Below are 14058 nucleotides of genomic sequence, written 5' to 3' on the forward strand. Positions count from 1 at the left end.
CCACTGGTGACCGACCTCCATGCAGAATATGACCCATCAACAACCACTCTTTGCCTCCTGTGGGCAAGCCAGTTCTGGATCCACAAAGCAATGTCCTCTTGGATCCCATGCCTCCTTACTTTCTCAATAAGCCTTGCATGGGGTACCTTATCAAATGCCTTGCTGAAATCCATATACACTACATCTACGGCTCTACCTTCATCAATGTGTTTAGTCACATCCTCAATAAATTCAATCAGGTTCATAAGGCACAACCTGCCTTTGACAAAGCCATGCTGACTGTTGCTAATCATATTATACCTCTCCAAATGTTCATAAATCCTGCCTCTCGGGAACTTCTTCATCAACTTACCAACCACTGAGGTAAGACTCACTGGTCTATAATTTCCTGGGCTATCTCTACTCCCTTTCTTGAATAAGGGAACAACATCCGTAACCCTCCAATCCCCCGGAACCTCTCCTGTCCTCATTGATGATGCAAACATGATTGCCAGAGGCTCAGCAATCTCCTCTCTCACTTCTCACAGTAGCCTGGGGTACATCTCGTATGGTCCCAGAGACTTATCCAACTTGATGCTTTCCAAAATCTCCAGCACATCCTCTTCCTTAATATCTACATGCTCAAGCTTTTCAGTCCACTGCAAGTCATCCCTACAATCGCCAAGATCCTTTTCCTTAGTGAATAAAGTATTCATTAAGTACCTCTGCTATTTCCTCCGGTTCCATACACACTTTCCCACTGTCACACTTGATTGGTCCTATTCTCTCACGTTTTATCCTCTTGCTCTTCACATACTTGTAGAATGCCTTGGGGTTTTCCTTAATCCTGTCCACCAAGGCTTTCTCATGGCCCCTTCTGGCTCTCCTAATTTCATTCTTAAACTCCTTCCTACTAGCCTTATCTTCTAGCTCTCTATCATTACCTAGTTTTTTGAACATTTAGTAAGCTTTTCTTTTCTTCTCGACTCGATTTACAACAGCCTTTGTACACCACGGATCTTGTACCCTACCATAACCTCTGTCTCATTGGAACGTACCTACTCAGAACCCCACACAAATATCCCCTGAACATTTGCCACATTTCTTCTGTATGTATGTTTCCCTGAGAACATCTGTTTCCAATTTATGCTTTGAAGTTCCTGCCTGATAGCCTCATATTTCCCCTTTCTCCAATTAAACGTTTCCCTAACTTGTCTGTTCCTATCCCTCTCCAATGCTATGGTAAAGGAGATAGAATTGTGATCACTATCTCCAAAATGCTCTCCCACTGAGAGACCTGACACCTGACCAGGTTCACTTCCCAATACCAGATCAAGTACAGCCTCTCCTCTTGTAGGCTTATCTACATATTGTGTCAGGAAACCTTCCTGAACACACCTAACAAACCCCACCCCATCTAAACCCCTTGCTGTAGGAAGATGCCAATCAATATTTGGGATATTAAAATCTCCCACCACAACAACCCTGTTATTATTATACCTTTCCAGAATCTGTCTCCTTATCTGCTCCTCGATGTCCCTGTTACTATTGGGTGGTCTATAAAAAAACACCCAGTAGAGTTATTGACCCCTTTCTGTTCCTAACTTCCACCCACAGAGACTCCGTAGACAATCCCTCCATGACTTCCTCCTTTTCTGCAGCCAGAACACTATCTCTGATCAGCAGTGCCATGCCCCCACCTATTTTGCCTCCCTCCCTGTCCTCCCTGAAACATCTAAAACCCAGCACTTGAAGGAACCATTCCTGCCCCTGCACCATCCAGGTCTCTGTAATGGCTACCACATCATATCTCCAAGTGCTGGTGCATGCTCCACTAAGATGTCCCTCATTAAAAATCATCCTCCTTATCAGAAATCTACCCCATCCCTCATCAAAAACCTCAACACTCATCCAAAATCTCACTTATCAGTAATCTACCTTCCCTCAATAAACCCCCCCCACTTCTCAGTAATCTATTGACCCTCCCTTCAATTATCCAATCACCGTTATGAACCCCTCACTCCCCACCCCCTACTCCTGGGTCGGTGGGCTAGTGATGGGTGCTAAGTGTCTTGGGAACTTTTTGGGAATACCATCCTCCGTCCATTGAAGGGTCTTTAAAGAGCCGATGCTCCACTGAGTAACATCTTCTGTCGATGTTCCTGCCTCAGCTGATCCCACAAACACTCCGAGACATTGACTCCTTAGTGTGATCCACTCTGCCCCTTTTCTCCAATGGCTGGAGGCCCGGGGGGGGGGGGGGGGGTGAGAGAAGAAGGGGGTTTGTTTTGGTGCTTGTTCTGTTCTGTGTTGTTCTGCCAGAATGTGTGGTTCACTAACGGGCTGCCTTCTGCACATCCCTCGGTTGTGTTGGTTGTCAATAACATTTCCCTGTTTGTTCGTTTGCTGCCGTGTCACATGATGTAGGCGATCACGGTCTATTATTGTTTTGTCTATTATGGTCCTTGATTCTTTTCGCCAATTTTTTCCACAGAAGTGGTTTGCCATTGCCTCCTTCTGGGCAGTGTCTTTACAAGACGGGTGACCCCAGCCATTATCAATTCCCTTCAGAGATTGTCTGCCTGGCACCAATGGTCACTTAACCAGGAATTGTGATTATGCACCAGCTGCTCCCATGGCTTCACGTGACCCTGATAGGGGGTAAGCAGGTGCTGCACTTTGTCCCGGGGTGACCTGCAGGCTGGCAGAGGGAAGGAGAGCTTTGCACCTCCTTTGGTAGAGATGTATCTCCACCCCACCACCCAACATTTCCATGTACATGTGATTCTGAATGTCTCCATGCTGATGAATTGGGTTGGGTTCCAACCATTCTCCTTTCATTCCAGCTGCTTATATTAAACTCTACCTTCTGGAGAACGGGGTCTGCATTGCGAAAAAGAAGACCAAGAGTGTGCATAAATCTCTCGACCCGCTGTACCACCAGATCCTGGTCTTCAATGAGAGTCCACAGGGCAAGATCTTGCAGGTCAGTGTTGGTTGGATTGGGTGGGAGTGGAGCTTCGTGCACTAGAGAGCCCTGGAATCAGAGAGTAATACAGTACAGAAATGGGGCCCTTCAGCCCATCTGATTCATGCTGACCCTCCCAGTTACCCATTTCGGCCCAGAATCCTCCAAGCCCCTCCCTCCATGTATTTATTCAAATAACTCGTAAAGTGGAGGCATCCTTAAGTACTGACTCCACTCTGGTTGGGTTAAGCCTAAAGGTCATGGGTTAAGGGTGAAAGGTAAAATATTTAAGGGGAACCTGAAAGGGTACTTCACTGAGGACGGTGAGAATATGGAATGAGCTGCCAATGGAAGTGGTGAATGTGGGTTCGATTTCAACATTTAGCAGAAATTTGGACAAGTACATGGATGGGAGGGGTATGGAGGGCTGTGGTCCAGGTGAGGGTCGATGAGATGAGGCAGAATAATAGTTTTGGCATGGACTAGATAGGCCAAAGGGCCTGTTTCTGTGCTGTAGTGTTTTATGTCTCTAAATCTTGCATTTGTAGCTGCCTCAGCCACTTCCTCTGGCAGCTCACTCCGGGTCCTCGCTACCCTCTGTGTAAAGAGGGTACTTGAGCAGTATTGTCTGAGCAACACACAGAATGCTGGAGGAGCTCAGCAGGTCGGGCTGTCCACACGGCATCATCAGATGTGTCGACAGGAGTGGAAGTTCAAGGAATGGCGATTTATGTAGTAGAGAGTTTGAGCAGGTTGGGGCATAGGAGAATGGGGAATGATCTTAGAGAGGTGAAGACAACATCATTATGTGCCCTGTTAGGGTCGATTTGCACAGTCTCTTCCCTAGGGGTGGGGAATCAAAACCTTGGGAGCAAACTTTGAAGATGAGAGGGGAGAGATTTAATAGGAACCTGAGGGGCAACTTTTCACCCAGAGAGTGGTCAGTGTATGAAGCATGTTAACAGCATTTAAAAAGCACATTGCCAGGTGGATGGAGAGGAAAGATTTAATGTGATATCAGCCAAACACAGCAAACAGGGCTGGCTTGGATGGGGATCTTGGTTGGCATGGGCCAACTGGGCAGAATGGCCTGTGTCTCTGCTGTCCCACTCTGGAGGACCGTTCTTGTTGGGTTGGATGGCCTGCTGTTGCTCTCAGTCGCCCTCATTGTGACCCTTGTGCCTTACTGCCCACCGGAGCTGCCCCCTTCTCTGCAACTCGATTTATACTCCAATACTGTTTTCCTTCTGTGCCTCCTCAATGTAATGATCAATGGAGTGGAGGAATGGCAGGCAAACGAAAACCTTCACTGTATCTCTGTATGGTGGACAGCCGATTAGCAATTCTCACACTCCTAAATAGTCGTTTGGCCCTCTCATTAATGTGAGGTTAAGCATGTCATCAAGATCTTTGACAAACTTCTAAAGATGCACTGTGGAGAGTATGCAGACTGGTTGTATCACAGCCTGGCGTGGAAACGCCAGTGCCCAGGAATGGAAAAACCTACAAAGCTGGTGGAAACATCCCAGTCCATCACAGGAAAAGCTCTCCCCATTTACAAGGAGGCAGCATCCATCATCGAGAACCTCCATCATCCAGACCATGCTCTCTTCCAGTGGGCAGGAGCCTTGGGTGCCACACCATCAGGTTCAGGAACAATTATTACCCTACACCCATCAGGCTGCTGAACCGGTGTGGATAACTTCACTCACCTTAACTCTGAACTGATTCCACAACCTACAGGTTCACTTTCAATGACTCTTTACAACTCATGTTCTCAGCATTATTAGTCATTTGCACTTTGGTTATTTGTCAGTTTTTGTGTGTAGTTTTTTTTGTAAATTCTATTTTTTTTTTTAATTTTCCTGTGAATCTCAGGGTAGTGTATGGTGGTATATATGTACTTTGATAACAAATTGGTCTTTGACTTTTGATAAGGTCCCTTGCTGTTTGAGGCAGCTCTCTGAGGGTGTTTGAAAGCTGACTGAGTTTGCCCCGGGACTGGGACCCTTGCAGTCAGTCATAGAGCACTAAAGCACAGAAACAGGCCCTTCAGCCCATCTAGTCCATGCTGCAATGTTATTCTACCTAGGCCTATTATTTTGGGGAAAACTTTGCAATTTTCCAGCCTCTTCTCCAAAATTGGATTTCAATGTTCAAAGTGAATTTATTATCATAGTCACCAGATATTACCCTGAGATTCATTTGCTGGAGGGTATTTACAGTAGGACAAAAAATACAATAGAATTAATAAATAACTACACACAAACAAAAACTGACAATTAATGTAGAAAAGAGAACAAACTGCAAATATAAAAATAAATAATACTGAAATTAGGACGAGGAGCTGAAGTTCCCTTAAAGTGAAGCATGTGTGATCAGTTTAATATCACTGACATATGTCATGAAATTTGTTGTTTTGTGGCAGCCGTACAGTGCAATATTAAAACAAATTATAAATTACAAAAATATAAAAAAGTAGTGTAAAAGGAGATTAGTGAGGTAATATCCATTGGTTCATGGACTGTTCAGAAATCTGTTAGTGGAGGGAGTAGAAGTTGTTCCGGAATTGTTGAGTGTCTGTCTTCAGCTTCTGTACTCCCCCTGATGGTAGCAATGAGAAGAGGGCATGTCCTGGATGGTGAGGGTCCTTAGTAATAGACCCTTTCGTCTTCAGGCTTTGCTTTTTGAAGACATCTTGGTGTCTGGGGAGGCTACTGCCCGTGATGGAGCGGGCTGAGTTTACAGCTTTCTGCAGCTTTTTCCGATCCTGTACATTGGCCCCGCCATACCAGACAGTGATGCAACCATTCAGAATGTTCTCCGTGATTCATCTATAGAGGTTTGCTAGTGTCTTTGGAGACACACCAAATCTTCTCAAATTCCTAGTGAGATATGATGGCTACACTGGCCTCTTACCTCTTCACTAGCTTGTCACCTCCCTAGTGCCCCTCCTCCTCCTCTTTCTCCTGCGGTCCACTCTCCTCTCCTATCAGATTCCTTCTTCTCCAGCCCTTTACCTTAGAAAAAAAACATAGAATAGAAAACCTACAGCACAATACAGGCCCTTCAGCCCACAATGCTGTGCCGAACATTTACTTACTTTAGACATTACCTCAGGTTACCCATAGCCCTCTATCTTTCTAAGCTCCATTTACCTATCCAGGAGTTGATTAAAAGACCCTGTCATATCCACTTCCACCACCGTCACCAGCAGCCCATTCCACGCACTCACCACTCTCTGCGTAAAAATCTCACCCCTGACATCTCCTCTGTACCTACTTCCAAGCACCTTAAAACTGTGTCTCTCATGCTAGCCATTTCAGCCCTGGGAAAAAGCCTTTAACTATTCACACAATCAATGCCTCTCATCATCCTGTACACCTCTGTCAGGTCACCTCTCATCCTCTGCTGTTCCAAGGAGAAAAGGCCGAGTTCACTCAACCGATTCTCATAAGGCATGCTCCCCAATCCAGGCAACATCCTTGTAAATCTCCTCTGCACCCTTTCCATGGCTTCCACACCTTTTCCACCCAGCTTCTTACTTCATCCCCTCTGCCCTGGCTTCATCTTCACCTTCCTCTCCGGCCATCACATTCTGGCATCTTCCCCCTTCCTTTCCAGTCCTGATGAAGGGTCTCGGCCTGAAATGTTGACTGTTTTTTCATAATCCGCCTGACCTGCAGAGTTCTTCCAACGTTTTGTGTGTGAAACTAGTGTGACTGTGTGTGTCTCTCTCTACTCTGGCAGGTAATTGTGTGGGGCAACTATGGCAGGATGGACCGCAAGTGCTTCATGGGGGTGGCCCAGGTCTTGCTGGAAGAGCTGGATCTCTCGAGCTCGGCCACCGGCTGGTACAAGCTCTTCCCGACCTGCTCCATGGTGGAGCCACCGCTGGCCCCTCTGCTGCGCAATGCCTCTCAGCTCTCCCTGGAGAGTACCATCGGACCTTGCTGTGACCGATCCTAGCTGCGGTGGAGTCTTTTTTCCCCCCGCCTTTTGTTTTCCCTCGCCGAGCAAGCGGGCAGTCGGGGCTCCCCCGGGCAGAGGGCGCGCCCTGCCGATCGGTGCATGCTTGACTTGGCCGACTTCCTCGGGGGTCTCTTTCGGTCAGAAGGATGACCCAGCGCCTGGTAATGGCCTGACGGAGGGGAGGAGGTCATTTATGACTCTGCGCCTGGCACCGTTCCCCCGTGAGGACCGGTCGTAGTTGCATTCTTTCACTTGACGCTCACCTCCGGTCATGGTACGTTTCTCTGCACCTCCAGTACCTCATCTCCTGCTCGATGTGCCAAGCGGACTCCATTGACCTTTCATTTGCAGCCCCCTTGCCAACGCCATCCATAGAGCAAGGTCCTGTCATCTCTCTCAACAAGTGTATTTTGCTGTCACCTAAAGATGTCCACTACACGCGAATGCGAGTAATGTTCTGTCATCACCTGCCAGGTGACCTCCAAAGTCTAACAGTTAAATGTGAGCCCTGTCCACCAGGGGGCACTAGAAACCTTGCTGTGTTATCTACTGGGGTGATTGATAATTAGTTTTTTGTTCTCAGTGATTTCTGAGAACTGGAAGACCAGCCTGTATTATTGGCATTTTATCATTGTCATTCCATTGGCTCTGTGCCGGATTTTAATCACCTCCAGTTCATTCCATCATGTACACTCAACACTTTGCTAACATTAGAGTTTACAAAAATAAGTGAATAAAATGTAGTTTTCAGTGTTAGTTTAATCTATTTCACAACTTTAATGCACTGGTTTAAAAAAATGGCAAGCAATTTTTTTGGCAATAATTGTCTTGAAAAACTGGGAAGCGTTGTGTCCACCCTGCAGCTTAGCAGAGGGTGGTCTCAGGGATGGCGATAGGTCTATTGGATTAAGTACAGGAGTTTATTGAAGGCAGAGAGTGGAAGGAGACAGTTGAGGGAGTTTGTACAATATTGAAGTAGCACAAAGATGTGTTCTGAATATTTTAAAACAAGGAAGAGTTTGAAATTCTCCATTATTAAAGCAATTTGAAACTTTAAAGCATTCTCTGTGTATTAAGAGAGGATGCTGTATTTTATAGATTGTAGCATGCAAGGATAGTACCGTAGATTAAGGTGTTTGGGTAGAAAGTGTGTTCAGAACTGTGCCAACCACGTCCTTGTATGCAAAGAGTACAAGCAAGGACCAGCACTGGCAGTTCGAGAAGGGAGGAAAGGCTTGAATCTAATTGATGACGAAGTCTCATTAAAATCCCAATTTGTGGTCCGAATTAAATCTTGTTTTGAATTTTTCAGACTTTGAACAAAGGACGTATCCAATCTCAATCTTCAAAGTTTATGTTCAAATTAGACAAGAGTTTATATAGCTTATTGCTGTAATTTTGGCTATAAAAATCATCACAATTTTTTGCTTCTTTGATCCTTTTCTAAATATCCTGGCTTAAAATAAGCCTTCAAATAAAATAATTATCTATAATACCAAAAAAATCCAAATTAATTATTAATTAATTTGTTAATGTCAGAATTAACTAAATCGTTTAAAGGATAAATATTATCATAAAACTATTCCTTTCAAGCCAATATTATCATTTAAGGAACAGTTCTGTTTCACAGGAGCCTGATTTAAGTAGTTACAATGCCTGTTATGAATTAAGATTACCATATTGTTCTTAACAAATCCTCAAGATTATTCTAGTTAACAAGTATTCTTGCTCAGAATTACTTTGCAGCAACCCAGGGAAGGAAGTGGACATTTGTAATTGTTCAGAGAAGTACTGGAAGGTAAGACTGAGAGTTGTCCCACCTTGGGGACAAAATCTTTAACTGGAGCAAGTATTTTTTTGTGCGTTGCTGTCACAATAGATATAAATAATAAGTTAGATTAACTTGGCGAAGATTTAGCTGCCTGCATGTTTGGGTGCGTGTTAGCATTGTATTGACTTTAAACAAAGCACATTTCTTAGAGTTCTGACACGTAGAGGTGTTTCAAAGGCATATTGGTTGGTAGGTACCTAATATGCATTGTGTGTAGCAGGTTAGGAGGAGGTTCTATTCAGTCCTGTAGGAGTTTTAGTCTCAGTAAATGTTGAAAATATGAGAAATGTTATTTACAAAGTAGGTATTAATGTGGATTTAGTAAGAATAGAGTTAAAAATTGCCACACAACCACAGGCAGTTGAGTTTATTATTGCTGAGATAAGATTAAACTGTAAAATCTGACACTTTTCTTAGTTTTCTTCCTGGTTAATAAGGTATGCTGGTTGTATAATATTAAAAATATTAGAATAATTTTGAACTTGCAACTTTTAATTTTAAATGTTTGAAGCTATTAGATTAGTAAGTGTGGAGAGTTTCCTAGAATGAGTCGATGTTGTACAGGGACACCGTTCGTTTAATGGTATTAGCAGCAGTGTTGAATTATTCAGTAACCCAGGTCACGTCCCATGCCTACATCTACCCTTCCAAGCATTACAGGCACTAAACTGACAAATTGCACAGTACTTTTTTTAGGATGGTCAGTCCTTGCCTAGATTCCCTGTTGGTATTGGTCCATTGTTCACTGAGACCAGTGAGCAGACTGAAGGTCCAGGGGAGTGGGTCTTCCAGGACCCCTCTCTCTGCTCTTATAGTCAACCAATCACAAATGGAATCATAGTCATACAGAACGAAAGCACCCTTCAGCACAATTGCTCCGTCCCAACCTAGATTCCCATCTGGGCCAGACCCACTTGCTCACGTTTGACCCAGATCCCATGGAACCTCAAAGTGCCCAGCGTCATCTGGGTACAGTGCCCAATGAGGGACGTTGGCCAGGATAGAATCACTCACACCTTCTATTCTTTAATTGATAATCCACCACAATGTTTCAAATGCAATGTTCCTGATCTAAAATCTAACCCAATCTCGAGCAACACACACAAAATGCTGGAGGGATTCAGCAGGTCCGGCAGCATCCGTAGAGGAGAGTGAACAGAGGATGTTTAAGGCTGAGTGCTTCCATATCCTTGTGTCCTATCCCTGTTACCCCATTGGGGACTGAGAATTCCGATCTGCTTGTTTCCTACCCTTTTATCCCATCTGGGACCTAGAATACTGATCCCTGTTATCCCATCGAGGAATGAGAATTCTGATCTCCTTGTGTCCTACCCCTGTTATCCCATCGTGGAATGAGAATTCCAATATCCTTATCTTCTATTCCTGTTATTTCATCGGGACTGCGAATTCCAATCTCCTTGAGTCCTACCCCATTATCCCATCAGACTAAGAACACTGATTCCCTTGTGTCCTGTCCCTGTTACTCCATCGGGGACTGAGAACCCCGATCTCCTTGTGTCCTATCCCTGTTATCCCACCTGGGACTGAGAATTCTGATCTCCCTGTGTTTTATCCCTGTTATCCCATAGGGGACTGAGAATTCTGATCTCCTTATGTCCTTTCCCTGGTACTCCATTGAGGACTGAGAACTCCGATCTTCATGTGTCTGATCCTTGTTATGCCATCGGGAATGAGAATTCCGATCTTGGGTCCTATCCCTGTTATCCCAAAAGGACTGAGAATTCCGATCTCCTTATGTCCATCCCCTCTTATTCCCCTTGGGATTGAGAACACCGATCCACTTGTGTCCTATGTTATCCCATCAGGACCACAAACACCAATCTCCTTGTGTCCTATCCCTGTTATCCCATCAGGACTGAGAATTCCGATCTCCTTGTGTGCTATCCCTGTTATCTCATCAAGACTGAGAACTCCAATTTCCTTACATCCAATGTTATCCCATTGGGGAATGAGAATTCCAATCTTGTGTCCAACCCGTTATCCCATAAGGACTGAGAATTCCGATCTTGTGTCTTATCCCTATTATCCCATCAGGACTGACAACTCCAATCTCCTTATGTCCTTTGTTATCCCATCTGGGACTGAGAACTCCGATCTCTTTGTGTGCTACCCCTGTTATCCCATCTGGGACCTAGAATACTGATCCCTGTTATCCCATCGAGGACTGAGAATTCCGATCTCCTTGTGTCCTATCCCTGTTATTCCATCAGGACTGAGAATTCCGATCTTGTCTCCTATCTCTGTAATCCCATCGAGGACTCCGATCTCCTTATGTCCAACCGCTCTTAATCCCATCAGGAATGAGTACACTGATCCCCTTGTGTCCTATGTTATCCCATCAGGACCACAAACACCAATCTCCTTGTGTGTTATCCCTCTTATCCCATCAGGACTGAGGATTCCAATCTCCTTAGATCCTACCCCTCTTAATCCCATCGGGAATGTGAACAGCAATACCCTTGTGTGCTATGTTATCCCATCAGGACCACAAACACCAACCTCCTTGTGTGTTATCCCTCTTATCCCATCAGGAGTGACAACTCCAATCTCCTTACATCCTTTGTTATCCCATCTGGGACTGAGAACTCCAATCTTCATTTGCGCTATCCTTGTTATGCCATCGGGTATGAGAATTCCGATTTGTGTCCTATTCCTGTTATCCCATCAAGGTCTGAGAATTCTGATCTGCTTATGTCCCTCCCCTCTTAATCCCATCAGGAATGAGTACACTGATCCCCTTGTGTCCTATGTTATCCCATCAGGACCACAAACACCAATCTCCTTGTGTCTTATCCCTGTTATCCCATTGGGAACTGAAAATTCCAATTAACTTGTGCCCTATCGCTGTTATCCCATCAGGACTGAGAATTCCGATCTCCTTGTGTCCTATCCCTGTTATCCCATCTGGGACCTAGAATACTGATCCCTGTTATCCCATCGAGGACTGAGAATTCCAATCTTGTGTCCAACCCGTTGTCCCATAAGGACTGAGAATTCCGATCTTGTGTCTTATCCCTGTTATCCCATCAGGGCTGACAAATCCAATCTCCTTATGTCCTTTGTTATCCCATCTGGGACTGAGAACTCTGATCTCTTTGTGTGCTACCCCTGTTATCCCATCTGGGACCTAGAATACTGATCCCTGTTATCCCATCGAGGACTGAGAATTCCGATCTTGTCTCCTATCTCTGTAATCCCATCGAGGACTCCGATCTCCTTATGTCCAACCGCTCTTAATCCCATCGGGAATGAGTACACTGATCCCCTTGTGTCCTATGTTATCCCATCAGGACCACAAACACCAGTCTCCTTGTGTCTTAGCCCTGTTATCCCATCGGGGAATGAAAATTCCAATTACCTTGAGTCCTATTGCTGTTATCCCATTAGGACTGAGAATTCAGATCTCCTTACGTCCTTTGTTATCCCATCAGGACTGAGAACTCCGATCTCTTTGTGTGCTACCCCTGTTATCCCATCTGGGACCTAGAATACTGATCCCTGTTATCCCATCGAGGACTGAGAATTCTGATCTCCTTGTGTCCTATCCCTGTTATTCCATCAGGACTGAGAATTCCAATATCCTTATCTCCTATTCCTGTTATTTCATCAGGACTAAGAATTCTGATCTCCTTATGTCCAACCGCTCTTAATCCCATCGGGAATGAGAACACTGATCCTTTTGTGTCCTATGTTATCCCATCTGGACCACAAACACCAATCTCCTTGTGTCCTATCCCTGTTATCCCATCAATACTGAGAATTCTGATCTCCTTGTGTGCTACCCCTGTTATCCCATCTGGGACCTAGAATACTGATCCCCGTTATCCCATCGAGGACTGAGAATTCTGATCTCCTTGTGACCTACCCCTGTTATTCCATCAGGAATGAGAATTCCGATCTTGTCTCCTATCCCTGTAATCCCATCGGGGACTCCGATCTCCTTATGTCCAACCGCTCTTAATCCCATCGTGAATGAGTACACTGATCCCCTTGTGTCCTATGTTATCCCATCAGGACCACAAACACCAACCTCCTTGTGTGTTATCCCTCTTATCGCATCAGGAGTGACAACTCCAATCTCCTTACATCCTTTGTTATCCCATCTGGGACTGAGAACTCCAATCTTCATTTGTGCTATCCTTGTTATGCCATCGGGTATGAGAATTCCGATTTGTGTCCTATTCCTGTTATCCCATCAAGGTCTGAGAATTCTGATCTGCTTATGTCCCTCCCCTCTTAATCCCATCAGGAATGAGTACACTGATCCCCTTGTGTCCTATGTTATCCCATCAGGACCACAAACACCAATCTCCATGTATCCTATCCCTGTTATCCCATTGGGAACTGAAAATTCCAATTAACTTGTGCCCTATCGCTGTTATCCCATCAGGACTGAGAATTCCGATCTCCTTGTGTCCTATCCCTGTTATCCCATCTGGGACCTAGAATACTGATCCCCGTTATCCCATTGAGGACTGAGAATTCTGATCTCCTTGTGTCCTTTGTTATCCCATCTGGGACTGAGAACTCCGATCTCTTTGTGTCCTATCCCTGTTATCCCATCTGGGACCTAGAATACTGATCCCCGTTATCCCATCGAGGACTGAGAATTCCGATCTCCTTGTGTCCTATCCCTGTTATCCCATCTGGGACCTAGAATACTGATCCCTGTTATCCCATCGAGGACTGAGAATTCCGATCTTGTCTCCTATCTCTGTAATCCCATCGAGGACTCCGATCTCCTTATGTCCAACCGCTCTTAATCCCATCGGGAATGAGTACACTGATCCCCTTGTGTCCTATGTTATCCCATCAGGACCACAAACACCAGTCTCCTTGTGTCTTAGCCCTGTTATCCCATCGGGGAATGAAAATTCCAATTACCTTGAGTCCTATTGCTGTTATTTCATCAGGACTAAGAATTCTGATCTCCTTATGTCCAACCGCTCTTAATCCCATCGGGAATGAGAACACTGATCCTTTTGTGTCCTATGTTATCCAATCTGGACCACAAACACCAATCTCCTTGTGTCCTATCCCTGTTATCCCATCAATACTGAGAATTCTGATCTCTTTGTGTGCTATCCCTGTTATCCCATCTGGGACCTAGAATACTGATCCCCGTTATCCCATCGAGGACTGAGAATTCCGATCTCCTTGTGTCCTATCCCTGTTATCCCATCTGGGACCTAGAATACTGATCCCTGTTATCCCATCGAGGACTGAGAATTCTGATCTCCTTGTGTCCTATCCCTGTTATTCCATCAGGACTGAGAATTCCGATCTT

The 14058-nt window shown here is 45.0% G+C and overlaps 1 protein-coding gene across 1 annotated transcript in view; it reads left to right on the forward strand.

Moving 5' to 3' along the window:
* The window catches only part of rims4 (regulating synaptic membrane exocytosis 4), a 320346-nt gene extending 306832 nt beyond the window's left edge, over positions 1 to 13514 (forward strand). Inside the window, exons 5-6 of the mRNA XM_073062233.1 lie at positions 2826 to 2965; positions 6698 to 13514. Coding sequence (XP_072918334.1) covers positions 2826 to 2965; positions 6698 to 6916 — 359 coding nt within the window. The 3' untranslated portion in view covers positions 6917 to 13514. The remainder of the gene's footprint in view (positions 1 to 2825; positions 2966 to 6697) is intronic.
* Positions 13515 to 14058: the final 544 nt, after the last annotated feature.

The sequence above is a fragment of the Hemitrygon akajei genome, chromosome 11, assembly GCF_048418815.1.
Source record: "Hemitrygon akajei chromosome 11, sHemAka1.3, whole genome shotgun sequence".
Lineage (NCBI taxonomy): Eukaryota > Metazoa > Chordata > Chondrichthyes > Myliobatiformes > Dasyatidae > Hemitrygon > Hemitrygon akajei.